This window comes from Lytechinus pictus, chromosome 1 (assembly GCF_037042905.1).
Source record: "Lytechinus pictus isolate F3 Inbred chromosome 1, Lp3.0, whole genome shotgun sequence".
Classification (NCBI taxonomy): Eukaryota; Metazoa; Echinodermata; class Echinoidea; order Temnopleuroida; family Toxopneustidae; genus Lytechinus; species Lytechinus pictus.
The window spans coordinates 34,395,206-34,407,338 of record NC_087245.1 but is presented as its reverse complement, the minus strand read 5'-3'; the positions used below and the strand labels follow the sequence as shown (position 1 = coordinate 34,407,338).

The 12,133-nt window shown below is 35.3% G+C and overlaps 1 protein-coding gene across 9 annotated transcripts in view; it reads right to left on the bottom strand.

Annotated features, from left to right (window-relative positions):
* LOC129261507 (serine/threonine-protein kinase 4-like) overlaps positions 1-12,133 on the bottom strand; it is a 34,072-nt gene that overhangs the window by 17,669 nt on the left and 4,270 nt on the right. For 5 of the 9 annotated variants that reach the window (XR_010293913.1, XR_010293919.1, XR_010293924.1 and 2 more), the window contains exons 4-8: positions 11,344-11,406; positions 10,841-11,005; positions 10,013-10,180; positions 8,437-8,574; positions 7,129-7,242 (exon numbers count right to left, since the gene is read on the bottom strand). Coding sequence is in view for 4 of the 9 variants with exons in the window: in XM_064101068.1 (XP_063957138.1) it covers positions 7,129-7,242; positions 8,437-8,574; positions 10,013-10,180; positions 10,841-11,005; positions 11,344-11,406 (648 nt within the window). In the remaining 5 variants the exon portion in view is untranslated. Of the gene's footprint in view, positions 1-4,719; positions 4,750-7,128; positions 7,243-8,436; positions 8,575-10,012; positions 10,181-10,840; positions 11,006-11,343; positions 11,407-12,133 lie in introns of all 9 variants that reach the window. The other 4 variants (XR_010293918.1, XR_010293922.1, XM_064101056.1 and 1 more) reach the window with 1 other exon arrangement.

Below are 12,133 nucleotides of genomic sequence, written 5' to 3'. Positions count from 1 at the left end.
GTGGGATTTTGCTTTTTGCTTTAAAAATTTTTGCTCCCTTTTCATAAATTACTACAGGGAAAAACTCTTCTTTTTTCATATTTTCGCTAGATTCTGAGGCGTTGTACAACACAAATAGCAAATATTCTTATTCGTGCAATGGTGCGAGATTTCGCATTCAGTGAAAGAAACACTCTATTCAACTAGGCTAACGCCTCGTTGAATAGAGCATCTTTCTTTCACCTCATGCGAAATCTCGCACTCATGCCTATTTGTTATTTGTATATTGTATTGTATTGAAGTAATGGCAATAAGGGTATAAACATTTCAAGAGTCAAATATGTTATCTTTTTAAACGACAAAATTTCTTACATTTTCATAATCACACTCTGCCCAACTACGTTTTATAAATGAAATAAATCCTATATTATGTTAAAGACATTCCAAAATTCATTATATCAACTTGTGACATACATCCCCTTGAGATGAATGCACCACCTATGGATGTTAAACTCATTAAAATGAGTTCAAAAGTTGATCTCAGTTTGGGGTTGGCTTGATTCAGGTGGTAATTTAGACTCTTCAATAAGCCAGTTCGTAGTTCCACTATGCGCATGATCAGGAGATTCTGCGCATGATCAGAGAGGAAGCCCGAAGGTCATTTGTACTAAAGTGACATGATGGTTTAAAATTTAATGAGATAAGCACCAACTTTGATGTCTTGATTATTCTCTTTTTGTGTTTTTCATTAACATCCACAAAAAACAACAATGTGTCCACGACTCCACGAACGACTGGTATTTCAGTTTGGCAGTATATTATACAACATGCATTCAAAGTAGTAATGCAACAAAATAGTGTTCATTGGTGTGCTATTCTAGTCACCTGGTCTATTCAATTTCTTTCTGGCTATGTAAGGCATGCTTATGTAATATCTTGCTTTGAAATCTGCCTATCACAATGAAAGAAATGAAAGGTCATTTGACCAAAATTGTCCATGAAGTAAGTTAACTACGAACTGGTCTATTCCAGTTGAAACTCCATTACACTACTGACTTAAAGGGGAATCCAACCCAAATAAAAACTTGTTTTTATAAGGAAAAGAAAAATCAGACAAGTTGATATGTAAAAGTTTGAACAATATTGGACAAACAACAAGAAAGTTATGAAATTTTAAAAGTTGTAAATATTGGTAATCACTATACCCATGGAGACTTCAAATTGGCCACATATGGGATGTTATATTGATGTACGGCAAGGACTACTCTTCCATGTACTCCAATACATATTATGGCTAAAATGTCATTTTTCCCAAAATTTTTATTTCAAATTATATTTTTCTTTCATGAGAACATAAAACAATATACTACCTGGGTTATATTTAGATTACTGCCCCAGGGGAATGGGTACTTAGGAGAAAACCACAAATCCCTGATAATAAAGTACATGGCCTATGGGAAAGTTGTCCTCGCCCCTTGTCATAATTTACTTACCCAGTTGCCAATTTGAAATCTACATAGTATTAGTGATCTCCATTTTAAAGCAGCTATAATTTTCTTATTGCTTGACCAATTTCTTTCAAACTTTCACCATTCTGTTTAATTTATTTTTCTCCTTCCCAACACAACATTTTATGGCCAAGGCTGGATTTCCCTTTAAGGTCCTGTGATACAAACCTTTGCATCAGATCAAAGTCTTTAAGATTGATTGCATCGAGTATTGTGTACAATAACACATAATCATCAACCTTAAAGGGATGGTCCGGGCTGAAAATATTTATAGCTTAATAAATAGATTAGAATTCACTGAGCAAAATGCCGAAAATTTCATCAAAATCGGATAACAAATAAAAAAGTTATTGAATTTTAAAGTTTAGCAATATTTTGTGAAAACAGTCGTCATGAATATTCATTAGGTGGGCTGATGATGTCACATCTCCACATGTTCTTTTGTATTTTATTATATGAAATTAGGTTTATTCAAATTTTTTCCTCCAAGAACTAGAAAAATTTGATTGAAAACTGATTTAGTGCATTAGATATTTATTGCTGCAACTTATTTCATTATAAAGGAGATATATTATTCACACAAGTATGAAATAATGAAAAAATTATGATTTTATGTAATAAAGCAAGACCGCTGAAAGACCTTTCAAAGACCATGAATTTTGGTCGATCTTACAGAGGTCTCTCAATGAACCTACAATGGTCTTTGAGGTCTTACACGAGTCCTGACCAATCTTTCAGCGGTCTTCGTGGTCTTCATGGGCTCCAAAACTTTTTGAAACAGTTCAAAACAGTCTTACAACGGTCTTACAAGAAAATGGTCTTTCAGTGGTCTTTCAGCGGTCTTTCAGCAGTCTTTCGATGAACTTTCAAAGGTCTTAATAGTCTTTCAATGATCTTTCGGCAGTCTCTCAAGATTTTTGCAGAGATCACTGTAAGACTCCTGAGAGATCATTGAAAGATCATTGAAAGACCATTGAAAGACCAGGCAAAGTCCATGGAAAGAATTCTGAAAGATCACTTGTTGCATAAAAGATCTCTGAAAGACCATTGAAAGACTACTCTAAGACCAGTAAGACAAGAAATATCCATCAGTCTTTCAGAGTTCTTTGAGGGGTCTTTCTGAGCCATTCCACAGAGATGACAAATTTCAGTGATCTTGAAGACCGCTGTAAGACCTCATCAATTTTAAGTCTTTCAGTGGTCTTTCAACGGTCTCCGTTCTGTGTAATTGGGGCCTATAGAAAACGGAAAGTGGGGATGTGACATCATCAGCCCACCTAATGAATATTCATGACGACTGTTTTCACAAAATATTGCTTAACTTTAAACGTCAATAACTTTATTATTTGTTATCCGATTTTGATGAAATTTTCAGCATTTTGCTTAGTGAATTCTACTCTATGTATTAAGATATAAATATTTTCAGCGCGGAACATCCCTTTAAAATCAGTATCAATGAAGCTCTGTGTCAAATGGCCTTGGTCAATTCATTATCCTAAATCAAAAGATCTTATCATGCACACAATGCAGCACATGCAAAAGAATGTTATGTCGCCAAATATCAATGACCGATTCTATCAAATCTTAATAAAACATTATGGCCCGAAATCACAAAGGTGGTTTTGAAAACCCACGGTTGAGTCCATGGTTTAAGCAGATTTCCTGTATTAATTACGCTTAATTTAGCGGGTATCGGGCGCGTGTATAAAAATTGTCCAACGCTGATGCGCGCTTTTGTCACAGTGCGCCAAATTGACGCCTGTTACCATGGTTAGATACGGTACGCTATTTCATTCATGAGTCTACTGTCTGAAGAGTGGACTCATTAATTCAAAACAGTGGACTCATTAATAAAATAGCGTGGATAACAACGGCAACAGGCATCAGTTTGGCGCACTGTGACAAAAGCGCGCATCAGCATTGGACATTTTCTAATATACGCGGTAAAATACATGTAGGCGTAATTTATACAGGAAATCTGCATAAACCATGGACATAACCGTGGGTTTTCAAAACCACCTTTGTGAATTTGAACCTATGTCTTTCCCTAGTATGACTAAACAGGATGTAGAATCATACATATGATTGCTTCTTTTTTATACCAAGCAATTATCACAAAAAACTTGCATTTTATCCTCATGCATGTTGTACATTTCATTGTTATCTTGTCAGTCTCTTAAATTGGTTTTTGATACAAGGGAGAAAAGAAAGGAATTGAGCTCTACAGTATGTATGTGATTAATTTCTATTTCTATTTTCATATAGATTTGATATGAATGATCTATGCATTTCAAATCATACAAATGCTTCATATGACAATCTTACAAATATTATTATCCTCTCATTCATAAGTAAAATATCTAAACTTTTCTTATTTTTAAGCTTGTTTACATCATAAATGTTCTTTAATGAAATAAATATAGATCAATCAGATTAGTTTTTATTTTATTAGATTACAGGTAGTTATTATTTGATATGAATAATCTATGCATTTCTAATCACAAAAATGCTTCATACGAGGACCTTACAACTGTTATCATTATCTTAGTCTTATAAGTAAAATATCTAAACTTTTCTTATATTTAAGTATCTAAGCTTGTTTACATTATGTTCTGTAATTAAATACATGTAGAGCAATCATGTTAGATTAGTGTTTAATTTTATTTATTTCTGATATACATTTAACTCTTCACATGTTAACATGCTCCTAGTAAAGAACAATTATATAAATCAGAATTATAATCCAGGTTTTAGAACCCACATATTAAAAAGACCAAATGAAACCAAAAATGTATAATTTTTAACATTTCTTCTCTCAAACAGTGCAGTTGATCAACAACAGCTTTCATACTAAATAATAGCCATACCAGACAATGTACCTGTTTGATATCTCTAAGTGCATTGAAATCCATTTTCCTATGAAATACATTTTGAGCAAAATGGCAGACACTGGTGTATGTAACAGTATGCACATTAAATCTAAAATACATGTATATTTTATTCATTATTATGTGTTCTACTTAATGAATTTGGAAATAAATACTCGATCTGAATTCATCATGCCTGGTTGTTTTAACAACTGGATGGAAAATGAACGCTGACAAGGACAAGTGCATATGCCCTGATGCAATCGCAAACATGATTGTTCTTTTTAACGGACAGAGGACCTCTATAGGGAACATTATGCTGAATGATTCCATGATTCTCGCATTTGACGCATGCACAACCTTACCACAATGGTGTATATATCATCCTCAAAATCCTGAGAAAACACATGTTAGGGAGAAATACAAATTGTACATGTATGTCACTGCACATCAAATTATTAATGATTTTCAAAAATGTTAGTGTGAACATGTATATGTACAGACACCACTAAAAAAACTTAAGCCTGGAATTAAAGCCAAACAACATTTTATTGTCAAGACATTGTGCAGAAAATCTCTCAACTATGTATACAGCATGCGACACTGGCACCAGTCCGATGGTCTCAGACCAGTAAAAATTGCAGTTAGGCCAGAACTTTTCTGAAATAGCCAGATTTACTGGTCAGACATGACCAGTAAAAAATATATCTAACTGATAAAAATTATATTTTTTCCACTTTTGTAAATGATAAAAATGGCTCTCCAAAGTTGAGATATGGCTCTCGTGAATTATGTTGTGTGTGTGTACTGTTTGTATGTTGTTTTTTTTTGGGGGGGGGGCAATAGAAGCAATAAAAGACCAGAAAATAAAATAAAGTCTTTTTTATGTTTTTCTTCATTTTGGGGGACCAGTAAATTTGAGGTGCGGACCAGTAAAAAATGGAAAAACTGGGTATCTACTGACCAGTCCGACATGAACAGGTTGGACCAGTAGAAAAAAAGAGTTAGTGTGGAGCCCTGATGTATATAAATATTAAGTATATGCATCAATTAAATCTGAAAAAAAAGGAAATTTGTCCAAAATTACGAGTACAATTACATGTACAGGATGATAAACAATATTGTTGAACTTTTTTCCTGAACTTTGTCACGCAGTGTCTAAACAAGCCTTATCTACATATGATGAGGGCCTACATCACAACACAGAATATTCCGTACAATGTAAATTAGATTGAACTTCATTTCCATCACTGTTTTTTTTTTAAACAACATTTTGAAACTTACCGTTTAATTCATTCCGCAAAAGCTTTCTCAATGCAAATTATTCCACAAAATTTCTGCTATTTTCTCTCATTTGCATGCTATTTCTTTGAGACATGCTAGCAACGTCTGATTTCATATGAATTTTGCAATTTATTGACTTTAAGCATATAATTTGCTGATTTTGTTTGTTTTTTATACAACTATATGATGTTTAAGATATCCCCTGCTACATTGCCCAGAGTTCGATACAGGAATTTTTAAATTCCATTTTTTTTCCTTCAAGGCACCTTCGAGAATGCATCGGGGGGGGGGGGAGCCTTATGTATTCTATCATATTTTTAATGCAACATGTCATTCTGTTGTATATTATGTTAGATTCTGTTGGAACAACTACACAAATGATTATTATTGTCAAACATTTATTAAAAAGATATCAACTCTATATTCATAAATGATTCAGAGTGACTTTCCTGCTATGTCACCCATTGTTGATGTCTATATCATATATATATATATATATATATATAAATCTAATTGGACATCTTCTAAGATATCTTTAAGGATAATTCAGCTAAAGTCAAAGAAATTTTCTTATGAAATTTACTTTGCATTGTAGTAGCAGTCCTTCAAAATCACAATCTGACAAAAGGAAGCAAGTGCCGTAGATGCAATTTCCTGTAAATAAGCAAAGTGTGTCTCCAATTTACATAATTCTAAATGGTGAACACATCATTTAAAACCATTAACAGTTCATATGCCATTTGCTCCCTTTTGTAGAAATCTGAAACATTTTTCTTGAGACACGGTGATGTCAAGGGAATATCTTTTGGACCCATTTTCTACCCACATGGCATGGACCCTTTCCCATGAAGCAACGTATGTGGCCAACGTATGTGTTTCATAAAGCTGTTCGTAAGTTAAGAGTGACTTTAAGAACGACTGGTCATCATTGGTGATGGCTTAGCGCGTAAGAAAGGTTCACCAGTAGTTCTTAAATTTTTTTAAATTCGCTCTTATCTTACGAACAGCTTTATGAAACGGCCCCTGGACCTGTTCACACTTGGATGGATGAATGGACAACCAAGCAAAGAACATGCCTCTAGTACCCATGAGGAGACATGAATATTCAGTTGGATGAGTTAATGAAACGTAAACACACACATTTACTCAACAAAAAATGAGACATATATTTGTAGTAAACCTGTAGGGACAGTGATTTTCGGTATAGCGGTAAATAAAAAAAAATTTCCTTTGTGGTCCTTTTCTTTTCATAAGGAAAAATTCATTAAACTTAATACCTTTGCAACACAGAATTCATGCTGTTTGCTGTGTGCATTTTCTATGAAATTTCCATTTTGAATCAAGCCTGTAATTAAATTACATGTTTTAAGAAACGGAAAATCACTGCCTCTGAACCTGACCTTTTAAAATGACTCCACATTCAACACAAAACACACACAAAAAAGAGAGAAAAACCTTATTATTTTTAGACAATATTTCATAATACTCACAGATCCTTCATCGTCATCATCTTCCTTGAGCTTTTCTCTCTCTCTGATGTGATTGGCCTCGTTGATCATAGTGTTGAGAATTGAAACTGGTTTAGCATCCCTAACAAACGGGTGCTAGATACACAGAGAAAGCAGAATAATCGAGCTTTGTTTTCAGAAACAGTTTTTCAATCTCTAGTTTATCATAAATTTTGTATGGAATATCAAAACTTTTTCATGCTGGAATTTTGCTCATGTTTGACTTCTGGGCCCCGTCTAATAAAGAGTTGCGATAGATTTGTTTCAAACTAAAATTTTGATTGACCTGAATCTGTGTAGTTAAGGGATTGGAATTTAAGGTCAATGATACTTAAAGAGTTTTTTTCAATTTCTCAGAAATTATAATTATTCTCCCAGAATCACTTGACCCCCTTTTTAATCTAGACAGCTAAAAATTTGGATGTCTTTTCCTTTGATTCAGGTTGAACTCATGTTCAGTACCCGCTGCACAGACACATCGTTAGTGCTAACAATCCGCTAACACGGGCCCTGTTACAACTGGTATAGTTGCAGGGATGCCTAATGTCACAACAACAAGTTATTCACATCTTGATATCACAATACGAAAGATGAAACTGGGCCTACTGTTAGAGCTCTGTGAACGCTTACAATGTTTTTGTGTGGCCGGCACAGATTGTTAACTCTTCTGGCATTTATTTTAATACACAGATATTCTTGGGGCTTGTCTCACAAACACTTGCAATTAATCCGATCAACCACAACTATGGAAAGCCAGCCACGTCAACATCTGAAACGCATGTTTGTTCAAAATATTTTCGAGATATATCGTCTATTCATATTTCTATTCAATTTCTTGTGAATTTAGTGTGCTTTTCTTTGTTTACAAAGAACATTGGGCAAATTTCCTGGAGGAAAAAATTATGCCATTGATGGATTTCCATATAGTTGAGGTTGATCAGGGCCCCGTCTTTCAAAGAGTTGCAAATGATCTGATCAATCGCAACTATGGAAAGCCAGCAAAGTCAACATATAAAATGCATGTTTGTTAAAAAAATATATACATTGTAGATATGAATGTATATCCATAAATTCATTGATTTCTTGACACTTTGGTGTGGTCTCCTTTGTTTACAAAGGACATTTTGCAAATTTCCTGGAAAAAAGTTATGACACTGATGGATTTTCATAGTTACTATTGATTGGATCAATCGTTACTCTTTGTAAGACGGGGCCCAGATCTATTGTAACTATTTGTAAGGTGGGGCCCTGAACTTTGATTTGTGGCACCTTGCCCGGACCAGCACTTACCTGTAATAAATCTGTTGCTGTTGCTCTGTCTTCTGGGCTCTTGATCAGGCACTTGGATGTGAAATCAATGAAGTCTTGAGACCATTTCTCAGGATCTCTAAACGTAGGAGGAGGTTTTGTCGGGATCATGAAGATCGCCTGTACGAGATGGTGAAATTCAAGACAGAGGCATATTGTGATTATGTTGCAACCAACTCTGACCAGAATTTTGAGTTTGTCATTTTTGGATAAAAGAGGTAACTAGATAGCTGCTCAACTACTAGTATAATATTCGTTTGGCAAAAAGAAAATTACATAATGAATACATTCAATTCAAATATCAAAGAATGAACAATAGGAATAGAAATTAACCACTGGAATGTCAGGGGCAGTTAACTGGATAACTGTGGCAATACTCCTTCTGCCCCACTTCCAGTGGTTATAAATATATACATACATGAATACTAATCACACAAGGGAAATTATTTTCATAAATATGGATCTCACTTTATTAGTCTTTGGCACACAATATTCATCCCACCTAGTACTTGGTAAGTCGGATGTAGTGACAATGTATACGGGGGAATTGTCCAAGATTCAGCTTCCGAAATCAAAATCATTCCATACAGAGGACGACTATAAAATCAGGAAATGAAATGCACTAAAAGCAGTTAGCAACTTTCTAGGATTCAGAATCAATATTACCTTTCCAGCTACGCACAGATAGGGTGGTCATTCATACATCAAGATAATAATGAAGAAATTTGAGGTATCAATTGCATACCACCATAACATCAAGAATTCAAACACTGATGCCTAATGACCAGAAATCAGCTCTACAATCGTAGCCAATCTTCAACACCATATACCTACATAATGTACCCTCATTGGGTGTAACTCTGCATAGGGCAATTTTCCCCTCAGCCATCTCTATTGCTGTGATGCCTAATGACCAGATATCAGCTTTACTATCGTAGCCAATCTTCAACACCATATACCTACCCTCATTGGGTGTATCTCTGCATAGGGCGGTTTCCCCTCTGCCATCTCCAATGCTGTGATGCCTAATGACCAGATATCAGCTTTACAATCATAGCCAATCTTCAACACCACATACCTACCCTCACTGGGTGTATCTCTGCATAGGGCGTTTCCCCTCTGCCATCTCCAATGCTGTGATGCCTAATGACCAGATATCTGCTTTACAATCGTAGCCAATCTTCAACACCACATACCTACCCTCACTGGGTGTATCTCTGCATAGGGCGGTTTCCCCTCTGCCATCTCCAATGCTGTGATGCCTAATGACCAGATATCAGCTTTACAATCGTAGCCAATCTTCAACACCATATACCTACCCTCATTGGGTGTATCTCTGCATAGGGCGGTTTCCCCTCTGCCATCTCCAATGCTGTGATGCCTAATGACCAGATATCAGCTTTACAATCGTAGCCAATCTTCAACACCATATACCTACCCTCATTGGGTGTAACTCTGCATAGGGCAATTTTCCCCTCTGCCATCTCCAATGCGGTAATGCCTAATGACCAAATATCAGCTTTACAATCGTAGCCAATCTTCAACACCATATACCTACCCTCATTGGGTGTATCTCTGCATAGGGCGGTTTTCCCTCTGCCATCTCCAATGCTGTGATGCCTAATGACCAGATATCAGCTTTACAATCGTAGCCGATCTCCTGAATGACTTCTGGTGCCATCCAGAATGGTGTACCAATCACGGTATTCCTCTTTGCCATGGTATCCTTCAATGAAAAAAAAAAAAAAACACGATCAGCTAAACATGCTTTAGAGACAAATTGTTTTTGGAGATTACCCTTTCCGTTTCTATTGAATATGATTCCTTCTTATAGCAGTGTATCCTGAAGGAAATAATGAAGATCATCTATCTACGCTATTCTTTTCCCCCTTGACTTGGCTCTGTGCAAAATTTGCTACAAATGTCTGCAAAATAGAATATGCTTTGATTGATGCAAGAAAAGAGAAAAGAGACACTCTGTAAAAGACTAACAACACTGCGCACAGGAAGTTCCATCGTCGACTGAAACTGCCAAATTCACATTTTTGTTAATAATTATAGCATACCTTTTTAATTATTCTTAATTAAAGAGATATATTGTTTTCACTGTGAGACATAATTCTAAAAAAAAAGAGATGATCAAGAGCTCCTGCAAATAAAATTAGTTTCAATCATCAATGTGAGGAGAGTTTAATCTTATTTCAAGAGACAGTTTATCCTAAAGTTTGACTGCTGCAAGGTTAAATCATTAAATACATTATTTCAAAATGAGATTGCAACTCTGCAGTTTGAGTACATTACAATGGAGAGTACGTAGATAGAAAGAAAATGCAATAATCGAAAAAGCACAAATCTAAAGCTGGAGAAGGCTTTTTCAAGGACTTACAGTGAGCTGCCCCGCAACACCGAAATCAGCGAGTTTAGCATTGCCCTCATTGTTGAGAAGTATGTTTCCTGCTTTGATGTCTCGGTGTATTTTCCTCATGAAATGGAGATACTCTAGGCCTTTCAAAGTGGAGTAGAGAATAGTTGCTATTTCAGCTTCACTCAACTAAATAAAACAGAAACATAAAAAGACAAATACAGTAAAATTACAGAAAATCCAAATTTGAATGGATAACAGACAAAGAGAGGAAGAGTACGAGCTTGAATTTAATAGATAACTATTCAGAACTTTGACTATAGGATGTCTGATGATCCAACGTTTACATCAAATGTTCAAAGGCAACATATCATCCCGAAATTGGGGCACCAAGCAATCATAAAGTGTGCACTGGCCTGACTAATACATACTTAGTACTTTATACTATTGTGCTCCCTCTGCGAGATACAACTTAACTTAACCATTTTAGTATCTATAAGCCTTTACATTTGCACCCAGATACTTACCGTTTTATTTCTTCTTCTCATGATATCTGATACCGAACCTGCTCCACAATATTCCATTACAATCTTCAGGAGAAACAAGAGAAGAAAATACAGTGAACTCATAACATGTACAATTAAATGTCCATGCCACTTGGGATTGATCAGAGCTCAGAGGGCTTTAAGAACACTTTTATTTTGTATATGAACAGAACCCCCCCTCCTCCTTCAGTCCCAAGATATATAACTTTCAAGATTTATTACCAGGGCCTGGGGAGCGTTTCATTAACATTTTTGTCCGACAAGTTGTCTGATCTGACAACTTTCCGTAATTCTGATTGGCTGAGAGTCACTGTTACTATGGTAATTGTCGGATAATACATGACTTGTCGGATAAAACGTCCGACAAGTCCTTTCATGAAACGCTCCCCTGGACTATAGCTTTTAATCTCATCAGTGGAATCCATGATGAACAAATTGGACCATAGCATAACAATTTAAAAAGATGGCTCATGGAATTTTTCCTATAATTTCAATGTATGAGTAAGCTTTGGGGGAATTGAATGAATTACAAAACACAGGGCGAGGTGAAATAGAATCTCCACACATTTATATTCCATTAAAAAATATGAAAATTGGACCATAGCTTAACAATTAAAAGATGGCTCATGGAATATTTCCTATAATTTCAATGTATGAGTAAGCTTTGGGGAATCGAATGAATTACAAAACACAGGATGAGGTGAAATACAATATCCTCACATTTATATTCCATGAAAAAATTATGAAAATAAAAGATGTAAGATTGGGATTT